This window comes from Anarrhichthys ocellatus, unplaced genomic scaffold (assembly GCF_004355925.1).
Source record: "Anarrhichthys ocellatus isolate YVR2014 unplaced genomic scaffold, GSC_Weel_1.0 scaffold1, whole genome shotgun sequence".
In the NCBI taxonomy this organism is placed as follows: Eukaryota; Metazoa; Chordata; class Actinopteri; order Perciformes; family Anarhichadidae; genus Anarrhichthys; species Anarrhichthys ocellatus.
In genome coordinates, this window is record NW_022280031.1 from 5,727,331 (window position 1) to 5,745,835 (window position 18,505).

The window sequence follows — 18,505 nt, forward strand, 5'->3', positions numbered from 1 at the left end:
TGAATTAAATTCCAGTTTATTAAATAAAATGATATATGTGGAATCATAGTTTTAAAATAAATCAAGCTAAATTTAAAAAGTGGCAATTAAATGATGTTTAATCAAAGTCATCTTCATATTTTAGTAAGTTCTTAGTTTTTCCATACGAATGGAAACCATTGTATACACAACAGGTGATATATCTTTAAGACTGTGTACACACACACACACACACACACACAGAGGCAAACTCAATCACCAATGTTGACATAAAGTAAGTATGTTAAAAAACTGTAATGCAAAGCCGACTGTGCCTATATCCTGAGAATCATCAAAAACAAATAATCAATTGTACCAAAGGCTAAGTGCTCAGGTTGGCGTAATGATATGCGTGTTATTATTCTTTGGTAATCTCTGCAAAAATTTCAAGTTAAATATTCAGATCATCAGCGAAATAGGTTTTTAGAGAGGATTACTATTAAGACTCCTCTAAGCCTCTTCAGGAAAGGCAGGAACACTAGCAAGAGCTGAGATGAGCCTCTCGAACACGCTGATGCCTTTCAGGAAGACTCGCTCATTCAGGTACTCGTTGTGATCGTGCAGCAGGATCGGTGTCCGGTTCATCGGTGAGAAGCCGATAGCAGGGATGCCCACCTAGATTCAACAAACAGACCTATTATTAGGCACAGCACTGAAGGAGTGGAACAGCGAAATTAAAGAATAAAAAGTCAAGAGTGAATGAATTTATACTCACGGCTCGGATGAAACGGCTGTCTGTGGCAGCTGGAAATATCTCCTTTTCCAGAGTCAAGTTCCTACAGGGGAGGTATTGACATAGTTTTTATGATACAAGGGCAGATTCAGTACAGTCCTAGAGTACCTTCATGGTTTTGTCAGCTATAATTATCTGGATAAACATATCCTAAAAGTTCCACAGCCTATGTTGGACAGGCATGACCAAATAGGTCCTATAAACATTTCCAGTAGAATGTAAAAAGAAAGTCAACGTGCAAAAGAAATGGTAGAACCACATACAGATTGTGCATTAGTGTGTAGAGTGTACTCACATTGCATTGCAGGCTGCAGTGAAGGCGTTCCACCAAGGATCATTCTCCGCTGTAGAAGTCACTGTTTGGTTCATATGTTTCTGCAGTGGACGGAAGCTAATTTAAGCTATTTGACAACAGGAGCAAGGCAACAGCACTTTTATAACTGTAGTGAACTGACCTGAGCAAATTCGTAAGTGACATCTTCTCCTGCTTCTTTACACCACTCTTTGATCTGTCTTTCAAACTCCTGGGAGGATAATAATAATAATAATAATCAGGTTAGTTTGGAGTTATCATTGAGCTAGAAGTCATTTCATACCGACATATCTGCCTGTATACTAGATGTCTGCATGTGTCGATGAGTAACACAGACAAACACAAACTCACTCATACAGACACACACGTGTACACACCTGTAGATTTACTTTCGGTGGTATTCTTAGGTCAAAACTGACGTCCATTTCAGCTGGGATGACGTTGTAGGCCACGCCTCCTTTGACCATGGTCATATTGACAGTGGTGACATCACCAAGCGTGAAACACTCACTGGTATTTAGCCTGAAAAACACACACACACACACACACACACACACACACACACACACACACACAGCAGTAAGCTCATCATTTCCAAGGTATCCTACTGAGATGGTTTAATGAACCATGTGTACATTAAAAATGCCACATTCCAAAAAGTCCTGATTTATGGACTGAGACAATGACCTGCCACCTGTGCAAAAAACCCATTAACAGTATATCGACACTGAAAAATGAAGTGGAACTCCACAAATAGCTTCCTGATTCTATGAAAGGTTTTGAACTGGTTAGTCGTTTACTGTACAGGGACGTCTCATCTTGTAATTATGCAAGTTAACATTTTATTTTACAGGGCTTATTATAGTTTTCATACGGCCGTCTGATTCTGTGGAGGCCTCAAACCTAAAACGCATCTATTTGCCTTAACTTTCAACTCGTTACTATTATTTCATTATTTAGTCCCAGTGTCAGTTAATGTCGGTATTATTTCAGCCTCGTAGTCCTGCCGATGACAATAACGATGTGTTATGAATATGCTTGTAATTAAAGAGAAAATGCCTTTCCATAAACACTGGATGTAAACAGATCAATCTCACCTGTGTTTCTCCTTCTCTCTGAAGTCCAGGAAGGAGTTTATGACTTGGCGCTAAGAAGAATAAGGCCGTATGGTCACTCACATGGTCTTTCTCAGTCCTTGTACTACAGGTTTTTTTAACAGTTTTATGAACTGGTTGCATTGTGTTGAAACTCACCATCTTCTCAGCAGCTGTGTTCTCCACAAACCTAGACCCATGACCCGGACTGCCTGAGCAGTGGACTGTAATCCCTGGACAGAAGACAGAAGTCATTCTGCTTGATTCAAGATTGACTTTATCATCCTTCTGAAATCTTGTAATCTGTTAAGATGGTGGATTGTTGAAGGTAATATTTTACACTCACACCAGGGGTTCCTCTCTCCATAAAACACAGTGAAGGCCTCGCCAGGGTTTGCCAGACCTATAGAACAAATAAAACACGGGGAACATTAGTCTAGTGTATCAAAACAACTGCTCTGTATCAAACACCACTCTGCAGGCTCGTCTTGGTATGGACACTTATCAAATTACTGATATTATGGACCTGGTTTCAACTTATGAAGCAACTGAGTGACCTTCAGTGTTCAGGTTCTTAATCATTAACTTTTGAAAGAAGATGTTGCAAAACAGTTATTTATTTACCTTCATCAAGCGCAAAGCCAATGTTCAATTTTTGGAACTCCGGATGCTTCACAAATGTTTCCATTCCCTTGTGACCTCCAACTTCTTCATCTAAAAAGAAAGACGATCACATTTTAGTTTCCATATTTGTATTGTCTATCTATAGTTTTGCAGACTTGAAACAAAAGGCTTTACATGGTAAATAGACAAAATAACACTACAAGTACCAACAGCCTCATCAGCAATATAAACACAGATTGAATATGTCTGTAGTGGATGAATCCAAATGGAAAAGGTAATTTACTGTCTTTCTACAAGTAGTAAAAAGGTCACACTTCAGACATCAACTTGCAGCCTCAGGTGTTACTTGCACCTCACTTTCAACAGGTTATTCCACCCACGCCACTTCTACATACAAGTACCAGCACCTTTGGGTTGTGTGCCTCTGCTAACCAAACATGTAGCAGTTGACATGCATGTCTGTTCAAAATGGAATCGCTTCAAGACATTTGAGTGAAATTGTTTGATTTGCATATGAATTCTTTGGTTATGGCCAAAAAAAAACATCTTCTGTGAGGTCATAGTGACCGTGGACCACAACATTCTAATCACTTCATCCTTGAGTCCAGGTGGTGGGTTGGGCCAAATTTGAAGGATTACGCTCAAGGTCACTCTCGAGATATCACGTTCATGAGAATGGAGGAAGTTATTCCTCGAGCATGTTTGATATCCGTGATGTACGTGATCACACTACCAGGTAACACGTTGTAGTTTCACTCTCAGCACAGTCTGACCACAACTTCGCCCGTCTTCACTGAAGAAGTCTAATGCGGCAATATGTATGTAATATATCGGGGTGGTTGGACCGAGGGTGCCTTGACATCAATCTACAGATAGAGGAGGGCAGCAATCGAAGATCTTACCAGGAACAAACATTAAGTGCACAGTGCGCATCAGTTTCCGTCCCTCTGCCTTCAGTCTTCTGACTGCCTGGATGTACCTGCCGAGAAGAAAAGAAGACACCGCAGAGTTACGACACAAATAAGAACTGGAGTCTGGACTGACAGTATGCAGGTGAAGGGGGCGGGTGTTAAAACAGGTGTTTCTCACTGAACATAATTAAATGAAGATCAAAACAACACTAGAGTACAAATCCTGTTCACATACACAAGTTATCAAGGCAGTTTATACCCACTGTATAGTTACACATTTCATGTCCTGTGATCCCCGGGCAAAAATGTTGCCCTCTGCATCTTTGAAAGCACTGAAAGCATCGTATTTCCAATGTTCCTGGAGAAGAGATTGATATCAAATCCATTTTTTTCCATGTCTATTACAGATAATAACAGGATTGTAACGCCGTAAACAGAGACAGACGCCATACCTGGAAAACAGGTACGACGTCTGTGTGGGAATTCAGTAAAATGGATTTTAAGGTCGGGTTGGTCCCTTCCCACGTCATGATGGTCACAACTCTGCCTGGCCAAACCTACATGGAGAGAGAATAACAGACAACTGTTTCCTTTCAGAAGAAGTATTACCTATTGTTGTACTGTCTTTACACCATGTACACAAATGAATTATATGATTATATTATACACTGACACACACCTCGATCTTTCTCATAGGTAGCTCAAGCTCCTCTGCTATTCTGTCCAGGAAACAAAGAGCAGCGTCTATAAATGAATAAACAGATAGCAGAACAATCTGTTTAAATATTAATACTTGTGTAAAACCTCTCAGAACACTAGACAGTCATAAGTCCTGCTGCTGCTAGCTGCGGCAATGCTGTTGGACTTTAGTGCAGTCACAGAAAACCCAAAAGCTTTCTCTTAATACCTAACCATTGTCAGCCACTTTCAGATTAATGTATGCAGTCCTCTAGCCGGCCACTCTCCTAACCCTCACTACTCTGGGATCCCAAATTTTCCCAGGTCAGAGGGATGATGCTGTACCTCCTGATGGTCACGGAAATTAAACTGAACCAACACAAATGCGTTCCATCATGAAGAGTGAGGCCAGGCCTCCTGCAGACAAAACAATCACAGCTGCCACTATGTGCAAAGCCATTCTTTTTGGTCAGGGCTACAGTTTGTGACGTGATAAAGCAGGTCTATGGGCTGCTATAGGAATACAGTTTGAGTACTGAAACGCTACATTCGGGGAGAAAAACACACAGCCCATATTCACACACTGTGGCCTTAAACGAGCGGTCAGGATTTCCGTACGGTTGTGGTGTCACAACTATACAATATATAGACAATTTTGCTGTCTAAAGAGGAAACATTGTAAATGTATGCAAGGTATATTTAGACAAACAGTATTAAAACAAACTCATTAAAGCATGTAATTGTGTTCTAGTGGAAACCCAAAATACAAGACTGAACCTAGAAATGAGCTTATTACATCTCCTTTAATATCTAACTGACGCAGATAAGAAATGGACTTTGACGCCGGTTTCTTTTAAATATGTCGATAAAATAACTATGACTCTGTAAAGTGATATATAATAATATTTAAAGTAACAACAGATGTTTTGACTACGATCCCAACAAATAGGGTTCATAAATGACAGAAATCCCCCCCAAAAAAGACCTTTGCAATGGCTCAGTGGGTACTTCTCAAGTCTCTTAATTGCATCCCCGTTTCCCTCACTTGCGTCCTTTCCTTGCGTCTTAGTCCCTCCCACCAGGGATGCATGGAGGAAACCATGCAAGGAGAGAGGAACGAGGAAATATCTTTTAAGAGACATGAGACGTCCTTTCCTCAGTTGCGTCACGTGAAGCGACGTCTGTTTCTGATGACGGTGGCTGATGATCACAGCTGGATCAGCTGTCAGTCGGCTTTAATAGGAGAGACTTTTGATAAGTTTGTGTGTGTTCACATGATCACTGTACTTAATAATAGTAACTAATAATACTAATAACTAATAAAGACACACAGTAATCACCACTGTAGAGGTGTTTCTCTCTGTAGCCTGTTAACAAACTGTGTCCTGTGTTCTGTTTATAAGCGCAGGATCCATTTCTACCGGCGGAATGCGATCGTCTTATTTATGAATTATTTGCGTCTGTACGTTTTGAAATTGTGACTGTGACGTCATTATTAAATAACCCAGAATATGATTATTGTTTCTCTTAAATGATAAAACTCAAACACTCAGGAATGATGTATAAAGTGTTGAGTCTCTTCAGCTCTCTCTAACTTTAATTGTTTCCATAATAAAAGTTAATAATAAAAACACAAATCTTTCTAACGGTGTTAGAAACACTCTGGTGTTAAACTCCAGTCAGTCAGTCCGATTGGCTGCAGCGTCCAATCACATAACTGATGAACAATGAGGGGGCGTGTCGGCCGTTAAAAGACTTCCTGGAAGTCTGTTCTCGTGGTTCCTCGCTCATGGCTCCTCCGAGGTCCCTCCTCGAGCCTCCGAGCTACATTAGAGCTTTGGGACGGCCGTCAATATGGCGGCGCAGAAACAACTTCCGGTTCAAGCGAGGATCGAGGAGCGAGGAAACGACATTTAAGAGACTTGAGAAGTACCCAGTATCAGTGTGTTGTGATGAAGCTATCTCACCATAATCAGGCTCTGGGTGCACAGTTTTGACACGGAGGTACTCTCTGAACAGACTCACAGAGAGATCCTCTCCCCCAGCAGAGATGTGTCCGCCTCCAGCACCTGGACCATCCTTGTCAGGCAGCATGGTGTGATTTATTGAACTCCTCTGAGGACACACAGATGTTACATAACAATAAATATAACAACCAACATGCAAGGATCGAGTGAGACATTATCACTGTGTCCGGTATCTGTCAGAGCAGCTAGCTCCAGTTATAGCTGCTGTCTCACTCACCGGGCCAGGAAGTGACATTAACGTTATAAAGCTGGGACGACCAATTAGTTGCTAAATCAGCTAGCTAGCCTCGTCGCTAGTTAACTTCCTCTTCTCTCTTTAGTTGTAGATGCTATGCCTGCGCCTTAACCGTTATGTTGGTTAACTGACCAGACCTCCTGGTAGTAAAGACGGATTACAGGACAGCAAATAACGTAGATCTATTTAATCGTATTAGCTGAAGTTATCACAATACTCACCCGCTGCTCTCCACTTTCACTTGTCGTCTGACTGCTGCCGACTCACTGGACCCGTTTTTGCCCTTCAAAATAAAAGACCTGTCCGCGGATAAAAACTCTAGTTTATAAACGTTTGAAACTGTTTTCAGGCGTTAACATAAAATATGTCCTAATAATTACAAAGATGTACATTAAGTACAATGTGTTGAGGTATTAACAAAATCTATTTATATTAATATATTATAAAGAAATGTATTACTTTAGTGTAATCAGCAAAATGTATCGGAAGTAAAACTGAAAGTAAAAATGTTAACTGTGAGCGTCATGCTACTATATGTTATATACCTGGATTTTAACTGCCATAAATATTATTCATGTCATTATTTAATATGCTTGTTTACATATTATTATTGTTTGTACAACTTGTTTTTATGAAATAATAATCCAACTTTAATAGCAACTATGTTGACGTCCTATATCGTGGCAATCTCCTAAAAGAAGAGATGTGATGCGGCAGAAGTTTCTGTACTCCGCTCAATGATTGAAGTTTAAAGTGATGACAAAGTGCTCGTTTCTGTCCCTGAACTCAGTACTTAGTTAAAGCACCTTTGGCAGTGTAGCTTCTGGTGATCCACCCCCACCTGCTTCTCCCACAATGCAGCCAAGATCGCCTCCAGTGGAGCCAACAAAATGCTCAAGATATTAAAGCAGACATGTTTCTTTGAGTGTATTTATGCATATATGTGAATTTGATAACATCTTGAAGGTCAAATAGTTTCCATGGAGACAAACAACTGGAAATAAAGGCAGCTATCCACTTGTATTGTTGGATATTTAAAACAATGAAAATGCAGCATTTTGTCAGCATCCACTTGAAATACACTGCAAGTGTACAAGTAGGCTATACATATATACGTAATCATATACTTTTACGTCTGTGGCCAATACACTATAGGTATGGGTATCATATTATATTTTTAGCATTGTTAACTTTAAGTTTTTTAGGACATATGCTAGATTTTCCAGTCTTGTGAGGTCTATTTTCCCTCACAGAGGGAATACCTTCACTTTATATGGCAAATAATAGCAAAAAAAACACTCATTAAGAGGTCCTTCACTCCATAATGATCCAGCTTAATACTGAATTTACTCAGAGGACAGCTTAATCGAGATTTTATTTTTCTTCCACAGGCAAAGAGTTTGTTTTCCTGATAGGTGATTGAAGGCTTTTACTGATTGTACATTTTGTTTATGTTGTTATTGTGATGTGTAGATGGTGTCACCATACCTTTAGGATCCAGTGGCCCATGATGAGGAGGTGTTCTGCTGGGCCTTCTCCCCTGACGACCATCAACCTGCTCCAATATCAAGAGACAGTCAAAGTAAGCTGATAACTGTCCACTCACCCATTGTGACCACTTTAAAGCAACAAACAGGCAAGTAAAACACACAAATTCCAGCTTTTTGACATTTTTTCTGTCAAGTAATCATAAAATTCTTGGCATTATGTGTTTCTTACTGCAGGTGTGTTTCATGGAGCGAGCCTTGCTGTGAAGAGTCTTTGAGGAGGAGCATGAAGAGGTCAACCCCCGTCAGTTCACCAACATGACACTACGCCTCCTGCTGGTCACCTTCTCCAACAACAAGTTCTTGAATGCCAATGTGGGCAGTGTGTTTGAAATGCAAATACTTATTTCAGTATCTATTTTCCCCCTGCTGTGTGCTCCTTCTCCTCCTTTCTAAATTTGTATTCATTCATTGCGCAAAAGGAGTAAAATATATGGTTACCTTGAGAGCTCAACGCACTGCAACTTTAGAAAACACATCCAAAAACACATTCCCACCCTTCACAACGTCTGGGCTCTGCAGCGTTTCTGTATTTGGTCGTATTTTCTCACTTTAAGGCAAAGGGGGACCAAGCTAACTCTTTCTAGAACTTTCCCAAAAGTTAGAAACGTTAGCAGTATAATAAACTTCAAATTATATAAATACATCAAAATAACCTATAGAGTCCTCAAAATATGGCATTTTATCAAATGACACATACAAAACACACAATTCTAGTTTTTATTTTATATGCACGTCTTATTTTAAGTTGGTTTTTTGCATGATTGTCCAAACTTATTGCAAATATATTACATATAACTTCATCATCAATATATAAATAAATGTGAGCTATTTCTTAAAAATCTTTTCAACTTTTTTTATTACAGTGTGTATCACTTCGGTTTCTTTTTGTCTAGCACATGTTTTCTTGGAAGCTGGAATGGTTTCCAGATCTTAATATACAAATATTTTTGTCCAATGTGAAGCTAATAGAAGCAATTCAAACAGTCACCTGCTACATTTGCAGCAACCTACATGTCACCTACAAAAATGGTAACGGTGAAGCAAAGACTTTCCATGTTTTTTTTTTTTACATGCAAAGAGAGACATGAAACACATGAAACAAAACTCACCACTATACAAATCTGAAGCTATTTTAACAACAAGCTGAGCTGAACTAGTATTTTTGGGTGACAGAAAAAGAATACTTGTATAATGGAAACATCTGAACTACTGTGTTGTTGAATGTCACTACAAGGTTTTACAGGCCATTTCCATGTATTCAACCCTACTCCCATGCCAACGTTCTTGTTTCAGGTGATGATAACATGAGAATAATGTAGCTCTTAGAACCTTTGAGCAAAATTGTCACCACACTAAACCGTTGATTAGGGGACTAGTGTTCCTCTGACTATATCCTCTTCTTTCTTTTGTTTCCATCTTTCTACGTCTTCTTCCTCCACCGCACATCTCACTTCAGTTTGCTGAGGAAGTCGATCAACCCTTGGTGAAATTCTCTGGGTTTGTCCATGTAGCAGGCATGGCGAGCCCCTTCTAGCTTCAGCACAAAGTGATGTGGAAGTTGTATGAGGTTCTTGTGGGACTGGGCACCCAGATTTGTGTCCAGGGCTCCAAACACAATTAGGGTGGGAATCTAAAAAGAGCACACAGGAGTGAGAAAACTATGATTGGCAACATGTGTTTACATATATATGCATGCGTGTTCAGGTAGTATTAGCAAAAATGTAATGAAACGTCTGTGTCTTAGTGCCCATTAATGCAGAGCGTTGTGCTTCATGGGTGTTTGAAGAGACATGTTACATACACAAGGCTCTCTGGTGGGTTAATCTGGTCATGCCTCAGTGTCATGTATTCCCCATTAAAAGGCACAGTTTACCCAAAACAGAAAAGAACCCCAATGTCATGAGAATCACCAGCGGAGTTTGTTTACTCACATAATACAGAACTAATGATTGCATTATGTATGTTGTTCCTGTTTGAATAGATGAATACACACAATCTTTACCGCTTTACCTCCCTCACCTGAATATTTTGATACTGCTGTGGAGTGTAGCTTCGTGTCCCGACTGGTGCTATGGGAATGAAGCCTTGAAGCTGAGCGCTGTTCTTCATGAGGAAGGGGATGGAGTAATGTCCACTCATGGAGGGGCTCAGCAGCACAGCTGCCCTGACGCCCAAAGACTCCATGAATCTTGACAGAAGGTCCACTCGATTCTGATCGGTCTTCAAAGCATCAGAGTCAGGCGATTTTCCATAACCTCCGAGTAGAAGAACACATGTACATCCATTCACACCAGTGTGCTTTTCAATGTGTACTCACTGGGACTTTTTTAAATAGTTTTTTTCCTTGTTATACATTTTTGTGTTACAGACTTTGTTAAAGCCCTGCACATGAACACAGGTGTTTTGAGTTATTCTGGCTGATTAGATTAATGTGGGGTGAAGCTGTGCAGGGAATCGCCTGAGATTACCCAACTCCATGTACTCATTTTGCTGCTTATAATCTCAGACTAAAGTTGAGCCTAAAGAATGCCACACGCACCAACAGCATAGCACACACACAGCAACCTAGAGAGTGAAAAGGTCTGCAAACAGAGTGCATACACCTCACACATTGAGAACGTCAGTTTTCATATATTGCCAAATTTAATAATATAAAATAGAATACATCATTTGATGTCTGTTTCTTCTTAACAATGGTAAACCAGCATCCAACGTGCCCTGTACAGACCTCATCCATGTAAGAAAAATATGAGGCAGGTTAAAACATTTCTGATTTTCAACCACAAGAGTGCACTATCAGCCCCCAAAAACAAGCAAGTTAAAAGAACACAACTTTTAAAAAATAAATGAAAATAAAATGATATTTTCCATACAAAACACCAAGAATGTGTCAATGTACTCATTTGTTAATGATCCATTTTCTAGTATATTACTATTCATTGTGATGAAAATGATTTTGATTAAACTCTGTGCAATCTCTGAGTTTATATTTCTTTGAATATATATTCAATTTAGAGTAATCCAACTCCCTAAATCTAGTTCATTAGTGTATCAGACCATACATAATACTGTAAACAGTATTATGTGTAATTCAGTTTAAAGTTATATCATCATTACAGTCACTAAAGTGATAATGTGCAATAAGAATAAGTTCTACCTGGAAGGTCCATCGCTAAGGCCTGATATCCATTAGTTGCCAGTAGTGCCATCGTACCGAGCTCCTCCCAGGTTTTGGATGTGAAGGCCTGGCCATGCAGAAGGACGACTTGCAGCCTGAATATAGAAATAATTTAAATTTTTAGGATTGTATCGCAGGACAGACAATCACCATATGTTAGAGGTGTAGATTAGCAGTTTGTATGCACTTCCTAAAACAAATGTATTATATAATCCTCACTCTCTGGTTATGATTACAAGGACAAGGCATGCCATGTGCTCAGATGTTTTAAATAGTTCTCTCCACTCGTCACCTTGGCAATATCTGTCGTCCAGCTCCATCAACAGGTAAAGCTTCTCTGAAGAACAGTGGAGGGTCCCCGGGTAGCTGTCCGGTGCGAATGGACACGTTGATGGTTGGAATTGGAGGAGGAGGGGTGGGCATCAGCCCCATTCTTTGAGCTTCTAGGGATGGCTCCATGCTGCCCTGACGAATGGATGGCAGCAGCAGGTACAGCAGTAACGTGGCCAACAACACCAGGCCCAGAACAACAAGACGATTACGCAGGAAATTCATTTGGTCAAGATAAACGATCTAGGAAAAGTGACAGAGAGTGCATTGTCTGAGAGCCCATCATGTGGATCCTGATCATACAGTATTTGTAATTGTTTGACAGTACACAGCAACTGTAATCCCCATCCATCAAGACCATTGTGGTTCAACCTATGGCTTTATATTCACAATCTTTGATTTCTACATTAGTTTTCATAGTTTGAAGAACCATCATTCAAACGAACACAAGCTGTGTGTGCAGTACACTAATGTTGCCACATCTGCAGATGCCAACAATTGACTTGATGAGTAAAAGGATTGCACAACACGTAGGAATGTCCAAAACTATAATAAATACACACAAAAAAAACATATTTCAACATGTTTCTGGAGGTGACTGTGAAGTGAAACAAAGTGAATCGAGAAAAAGACAGAAGTGTAATATGTTAAGGCAAAGCTAGCCTTCTAGGATGAAGGGCGGACATTCTGATGTATTGCAGAGCAAACAAATTAAACTGACGAATTCTGCTAAAATATGCAAATGAGCCAACATTCGCTCGATTTGTCGCTCTTCTACTAGCTAACGTTACATCTCTGCACAGTGAGACGCTGTAGGAGACATTAAGGATGCAGCACCAGAGGAAAACCTACCAAGACAGAGGAGATGATAGTTAGACACGTTCACTGGCGGGTGGACGAGGACGAGGCTGTCTGCTTTATCGTCATGTCTTCTGCATTGCTGGTTGCCAGTGATGGGAAATGTTGCAGAACGGCTTCGGGGGTCGATGCTGGTGGCAGGTGGTAGCTAACGTTAGCTTTGGTATCTGAGAGCAGAAATTCTTAGCTTGACGCTAAGCTATACATTGTTGTACTGACAAGAAACTACCTGTACGTTCCACGTTCCTTGGATTGTAAATGTCCAATCAATTATATAGTTAAAGCTCGACAGATAATGTTACACGAGAAAGTCGAGGGATGCATAGGAATTTTGATGAATAGGTCTCTTTCACATAAAAGGTTTAAGTCGTCTGTTCCTTGTCGGAGCACATTTCTAGCTGCACATAACAACACTACCCACTCTACGTCATTTCCTGCTGCGGCTATCAGAAAAATTTATCAACCTGCTTTTGCCATTAAACGAGTTTGACCCTCAGGCATCATGACATTCCTTGTTTTCCACTTGCTTTAATATTATTTACTTGCTTGCTTGATGTCAACTTTGAACAGCTTGTATCTGGTATTCTCTGTATTTTTAAAATATAACACATTGATCAGTGTAAGTCATAAGTATATTTGATCGTACATTTCCAGTTTTTGCAATATTTTTGCACAAAGAGTATCTAACCATGTATCGTTAAATGAATGAAATCCCAGTAGGCTATAGTCTCCAGAAAATAACAGAACTAGAAACAATATATTCAAATTCCTCTTTAATTAATGAAATATCTGATGTAAAAGGTGAATACAAAATGTTTTCAAATACAAAACCCTTACATTTTTTTCAGATTTGGTTTCAAAGAATAGCATCAATACATGTAGGACAAAATAAGGCTTGCCAGGTAATTTCCTAATTAACATCAAAGCTGCTTTTAAAACAGAGAGGTGGAGTTGTACAAAACTAAATTCTAAGATTACATAAATTATAGATTACAGATTCATAGTTTTTAATTTTTGATAATTTTACCCTTGAGGCAGCCACTGATTTCCCTGAGACTGAAAACTTGCTTGAGTATGACAATCCATCACATTATCACTGATAATAATTATTGATAATTACGCCTTTCAAACAAGTTTAAAGTCTCACGTTGATATTTATACTGTTGTGTAATAAATGAAAAGCAATTGCTGCCTAAAAGTTGAGGAAAACACTTTCAAATACCATGGTATGCCTTTGGAAATGATTGGCAGTATATGTCCTCTTTAACATACTGATTTACAGCTGAACATTGCAATGCACATGTAAATAATAGTCAAATATTACTAGGGGGAAGTGTGCATTATACATGGGTGACATCTTCCCTGTCTATACCATAAACCGGTGTTACTGTGTCAGACCAGGAGTCTTTTCCCACACAACAAAATATCCTATTTAAAAATAATGACAAATAACCCTTAGATTCATTTTGAAAGTTAAAAGTAAAGGGAGGAAAAACAACAATCAGAAGCACAAAATTCACAGTAAACTAAATCTCTAACAAGAAATAAAGCTAGATCCACCTCAACAAAAATGTAGTTCAAGTGCAGTACCTAAAATTGTTGCAGCATAATTAAAACATTCTATAGCAATCATATAAGTAAAATTCTCAATTTCCACTTCATGAAAAACATAACTCATTTTAGGTAGCTGAATACTTTTCTGAGCAGTGCCATAGAGAATAAATACAGAACCTACTGTATAAATATGAAACTCAAGAACATATATTTACTTGTCAATAAACCAATTTGAAGATGTACCTACAGTAGTTGCTATCAACACATTGTCGATCACAAACTACACACACAAACAAAATCAAAGCTGATAATTGTGTATAGAGGCAGATCTAAGCTGGTTTTCTGAGGCTAATATGGATATTTGAGAGTTTAAAGAAAGTCTGGTTGGGAAACTGATTAGTATCAGCCAAATTGTTTAAACGTGAACAGAAACAAACAGATCCCGTACCTATTTAAGAATTGTGGCCAAGTCATTAACAATTTATAATAGAAAAAACAAACATATTTTTGGCATTTATGTCAACAAATGTCTTGACAGATACGCCAATAACAGTATATATGAAAACAGCTTAAATGTACGTATTGTGTATTTGTACATGCTGCTAGTATCTGTGTGTTTTCATGAAAATCAACAGCAATTTGGTAAATGTGACAGTACCTGGATGCTGAAATGTAGTCTTTTTAACATAATGATAACTTGTTTTCACAGTGATATTCAAGTAAATTAGACGACACCATTTGCAAGTGAATAGTCCACTCAGGAGATAAAGCGGATTGTCCAGTAATCGAAAGTTTGTTTGATCCTCGGCTCCTCCAGTCCGCATGTGGAAGTGTCTTTGGGCAAGATACTGAACCCCACATTCTGTGCAGTCTGTAAGTTCTGTACCATCTGTGTATGTGTGTGTGCATGTGTGAATGATTATATTTGATCCCGAGGAGCAGTTTGGCACCTTGAATGGCAGCCTCTGCCATCAGTGTATGAATGTGTGTGAAGCACTTTGAGTGGTCGAAAGACTAGAAAGATGCCATGTAAATGCAAGTGCATTTATCTTTTCTTTTTTGTCTTTTTCAGGTCTGTCCACCCTTTCCTCTATACGTACATCTTCCTTTATGGATAAAATGATAAATGGTAGGCTTAAAGAGTTCATATTAGTATAAAGCACCAGCGCCAGCAAAGGGCTGAGATAAACACTGCTGTAAAAACCTCAATAGTCAAAACTTATAAACAAAGGCAACTATAAAAAAAGAGCACTTTGTAGTTGGTAGCCCAGTTAAGGCACAATTTTGAACTGAAACAGGCAGGTCCAGCCATGTTGTTTCTTTTAGCCAAAGATAACCAAAGATATTTAAGGCTCCATTTCTCATAATTTATCACCTTTTGGCATAATGCAGTATTTACATTTCATTCATAAGGCTAACACTTAACAGCTTGATCAATCAACAGATAGAAACAATAATGTTTGAGGACAGCAATATCCAAATGCAGAATACCTAAAGTTATGATACTAGTGAATACTGTATGCCACTGGGCATCAAAGGTACCTTTCTTCAACTTTTTTGTTTAAGCCTTATATTGTATTCTTGTGTCCATTTTAAAAATAAAAACATAAATAAAAAAATAAAAACTTAAAGGTTAAGCAGTATTTTTTCACGATGCATTTGATCCTCTGTGGGAAAAGGTCTACAATTACACTATAGTCCCATTCAATGTGGAATGATGATCTCCTCATCTGGAGGCCCAGGTCAGCATGAAGCATGGAGATCTGACATAATGTGATATAAATTAATCTCTGATGACAATGCATGAGCATTCAGCATCATCACTAGTGCACCGTAAATTATCACCTATGTGTTGAAAAATCTGATTTGTCCTTTTCAGGGCTGGCAGAAGCAGTGAATAGTTTGGGCTTTTCAGTTTCCTCAGTGTAGCAGTGTGAGGAGTCCTAGTGGGAGTAAAAGGCAAAGAGGCCAGGTCCCTAAGACAGAGGAGGCTCTATTCTGCCCTTTTTCTTTCTGAGCACAGGCCTCACCCCTGTACCCACTATAGCATTGGCACTGGAAGTGTGTGCGTACAAGCGCCAGCTCGGCTTGGCTAGGCACGCCTGTAACCTTCAGCTGGCCACCCTGACTGGTGATGCTGTGTGTTAAGGGACTGAGATGCAGGTACACCTCATTGTCTGGTACTTTGCGCAGGCAGCGGCCGTGGGATTTACATACCACCTGACTGCACTGTTCTGCTGCTGTGGACACATTGAGGAGGTACCGGCCCAGCTGTCCCTGAAGATACTTATTCAGGATGGAGCAGCTGGTCTGCAGGAACAAAAAGAAAAAGGATGTTAAACCCCAAACCAAAGGACACTAGGCTGTTCAGCATCAAATGAGCAGAGAGGGTGTGACACTTACATTGCTGCTTGCATAGGAGGTGTCCCCCCAGAAGATTACACCTGCGGCTCCAAGTGCAACACTCTCACCAATGGTGGAGACCAGATCTGTCTACAAAACATTTATACAAACAGTTCAGTGGTACACCATACAATGGGGAGGGGGGAGTATAATGTTAACCTGTATTTCATTTAACCTTCTCGTGGCAGTGACGTCGTTATAGTGTCAAGCTAGGCCTAAGGCCTACTTAATGTAGCTGCTACCCAGAAATATACACACTACACAGACATTTACATCTATTCATCAGCAACGGGAGGTCTCCTGGCGACTGCATCCGATGGTAAAATACAATCACTTCTAGATAACATAATGAATGTTAAGCCTCCTCTACTTGATGAATTGTTGCTCGAGCCAACTAACCTGAGTTAGGAGGGTCATCTGATTGATGTAAGTAGGGCGGGTATAAACAAACACAGGCCGTGCTAATCCATCTCCAACAGATGCCAGGCGCATCGCCTCTTTTACCCTGTTTCGGACAAACAGGCGTCCACCATTTGTAGAGGCCAGTACGGAACCCACGTATATAGATGGGAAGAAGGCTGTGCATTCCATCCACAACCAGTTAAGTTGATCATTGCGGGCCATCTCCACAACAGGACAGCGGCCAGTGTAGTTCTTCAGGCCGCTCCTGTAGTCATGGTTGTAACAGTCTGGAAACAGGTAGAAGCCCCACAGTTGATTGGGCCTCAAATTCTTGGCAAGTTTCAGAGTCTCCAGCATAAACTTGCGAGCTGATAGCTCAAATTCTTGCTGTGCAACTTTTCCAGCTTGTTCTGGGGTCCACTTAGGATTCTTTTTGGCCACCATTTCACGGGATTTATTTCGATAGATATCTTTAATATCCCAATTTCGGATCCACAATGGACGCCACTCCTCCCAATCAATTACAGCCAAACCTTTTGCCTCCGGCTCACGTATATATTTTTGCAAACCTTCAGGCATCTTTTCATAGTGCTGAGTGAGGCTGGCAAGCTGTGGAAGGCCTCCATTCACTGCAGTGCCTCCATGCTCATAATAGGGATACAACCCAAGGCGTTCCTTATAAAAAATTGTGAGGTTCTGCCTGACAAAGCCCTCATTGGGAGATGCCACAATGTCAAACTGGTCCAAAGATAAAATCACGCGATGTCGCGGGGCACACTCCTGTGTTGGGGCATTCCAGGCAAGAAGAACCGGCTTCTGGGAATACAATGGCCATCTTGTCTGCTTTATATCCGCTGAACACAGGACCGTGCACGATGTTAACAGAGTCAGAAGCAACCACGGCAGCTGGCCAGCTGTGGTGAAGAGAGAGGGAAATACAGCCTCCATGGTCACGGCTCACCTTCTCACCTCTTTCTCGAGAGAAGAAAAAACAAGCGCTTTTGTTTAATTCAGACAAAAAAAGGAATAAAACCAAAACAATTCCATATATAATATCTAAAGATGTGTCATCGTTATTACATCTGTGAAAAAATAAAATCTATAGGTCGACTCCCATGTAATATTAATGTCTTAGATAGTTTTAGGTGTAGTAAGAGCAACATGATTTCATAGGCAGGCTGACTTTTAGTGAGCATATCGAACAATGGGGCATAAATATTGTTAAAATAGAGTTACAGGTTCAACATTAACGTCACCTCTCTATTCTGTTCAGCGGCATGTACCGTTACCTGAAGGCAGGTGCCGCTTGAAAGTGGAAGTCCATTGTCGGACAACACACCAGTGCCGCGTCCTGATGCATATACAAATTGCATGCAAGTTGGTTTGATTCACGACCAGTGAAGCCGTAAATGTATTTTTTTTCTGACTTTATTGACAAAGTAGCGCAACACAGCGTCCTAAATAAAGGAATGTGTCTATTTTATCTCGTCCATTGTCTTGTCATGATACATGCAAGGCTTCTGAAATGACAATAAATTGGCTTCGTATTTGCTGATGTACCCTGAAACTGATATTATGGCCAATAGGATATACATAT

The 18,505-nt window shown here is 39.9% G+C and overlaps 3 protein-coding genes across 7 annotated transcripts in view; all 3 read right to left on the reverse strand.

Moving 5' to 3' along the window:
- Positions 1-8,191, reverse strand: LOC116382361 (aminoacylase-1). Of its 3 annotated transcripts, XM_031845380.1 has the most exons (16): positions 8,122-8,174; positions 6,855-6,932; positions 6,339-6,486; positions 4,373-4,437; positions 4,146-4,250; positions 3,957-4,051; positions 3,685-3,761; positions 2,783-2,872; positions 2,505-2,561; positions 2,318-2,391; positions 2,162-2,211; positions 1,442-1,586; positions 1,207-1,275; positions 1,047-1,126; positions 734-794; positions 1-633 (listed from the first exon to the last, which is right to left on the reverse strand). In XM_031845380.1, the coding sequence occupies exons 3-16, from the start codon at positions 6,463-6,465 to the stop codon at positions 469-471; spliced, it is 1,260 nt and encodes a 419-aa protein (XP_031701240.1). In that variant the 5' UTR covers positions 6,466-6,486; positions 6,855-6,932; positions 8,122-8,174; the 3' UTR covers positions 1-468. The 3 variants fall into 3 exon arrangements, with proteins under 3 accessions (XP_031701240.1, XP_031701223.1, XP_031701231.1); XM_031845363.1 differs by lacking the exon at positions 6,855-6,932 and having other exon boundaries at positions 8,122-8,191; XM_031845371.1 differs by lacking the exons at positions 6,855-6,932; positions 8,122-8,174 and adding an exon at positions 6,616-6,837.
- A 695-nt stretch (positions 8,192-8,886) lies between these two features.
- Positions 8,887-12,955, reverse strand: abhd14a (abhydrolase domain containing 14A). Of its 2 annotated transcripts, XM_031850591.1 has the most exons (6): positions 12,779-12,955; positions 12,544-12,680; positions 11,654-11,934; positions 11,341-11,456; positions 10,203-10,438; positions 8,887-9,813 (listed from the first exon to the last, which is right to left on the reverse strand). In XM_031850591.1, the coding sequence occupies exons 3-6, from the start codon at positions 11,914-11,916 to the stop codon at positions 9,631-9,633; spliced, it is 798 nt and encodes a 265-aa protein (XP_031706451.1). In that variant the 5' UTR covers positions 11,917-11,934; positions 12,544-12,680; positions 12,779-12,955; the 3' UTR covers positions 8,887-9,630. The 2 variants fall into 2 exon arrangements, with proteins under 2 accessions (XP_031706451.1, XP_031706446.1); XM_031850586.1 differs by having other exon boundaries at positions 12,544-12,955.
- A 120-nt stretch (positions 12,956-13,075) lies between these two features.
- Positions 13,076-18,505, reverse strand: part of hyal2b (hyaluronidase 2b) — a 14,004-nt gene continuing 8,574 nt past the window's right edge. The window contains exons 2-4 of one of the 2 annotated variants that reach the window (XM_031850564.1): positions 16,906-17,886; positions 16,507-16,596; positions 13,076-16,413 (exon numbers count right to left, since the gene is read on the reverse strand). In XM_031850564.1, coding sequence (XP_031706424.1) covers positions 16,024-16,413; positions 16,507-16,596; positions 16,906-17,856 — 1,431 coding nt within the window. In that variant the 5' untranslated portion in view covers positions 17,857-17,886 and the 3' untranslated portion in view covers positions 13,076-16,023. Of the gene's footprint in view, positions 16,414-16,506; positions 16,597-16,905; positions 18,404-18,505 lie in introns of those variants that run through there. The other variant, XM_031850573.1, reaches the window with a different exon arrangement.

Coding starts and splice junctions, on each gene's coding strand:
- LOC116382361 (XM_031845363.1), bottom strand. CDS start 8,184: ATGGTCGTCAGGGGAGAAGGCCCAGCAGAACACCTCCTCATCATGGGC. Junction 2,392..2,504: donor TGGAGAGAGGAACCCCTGGT/GTGAGTGTAAAA, acceptor TCTTCTGTCCAG/GGATTACAGTCCACTGCTCA. Junction 634..733: donor ACAGCCGTTTCATCCGAGCC/GTGAGTATAAAT, acceptor TGTTGAATCTAG/GTGGGCATCCCTGCTATCGG.
- abhd14a (XM_031850591.1), bottom strand. CDS start 11,916: ATGAATTTCCTGCGTAATCGTCTTGTTGTTCTGGGCCTGGTGTTGTTG. Junction 11,457..11,653: donor GGACGACAGATATTGCCAAG/GTGACGAGTGGA, acceptor TTCTATATTCAG/GCTGCAAGTCGTCCTTCTGC. Junction 10,439..11,340: donor CTTAGCGATGGACCTTCCAG/GTAGAACTTATT, acceptor TTCTACTCGGAG/GTTATGGAAAATCGCCTGAC.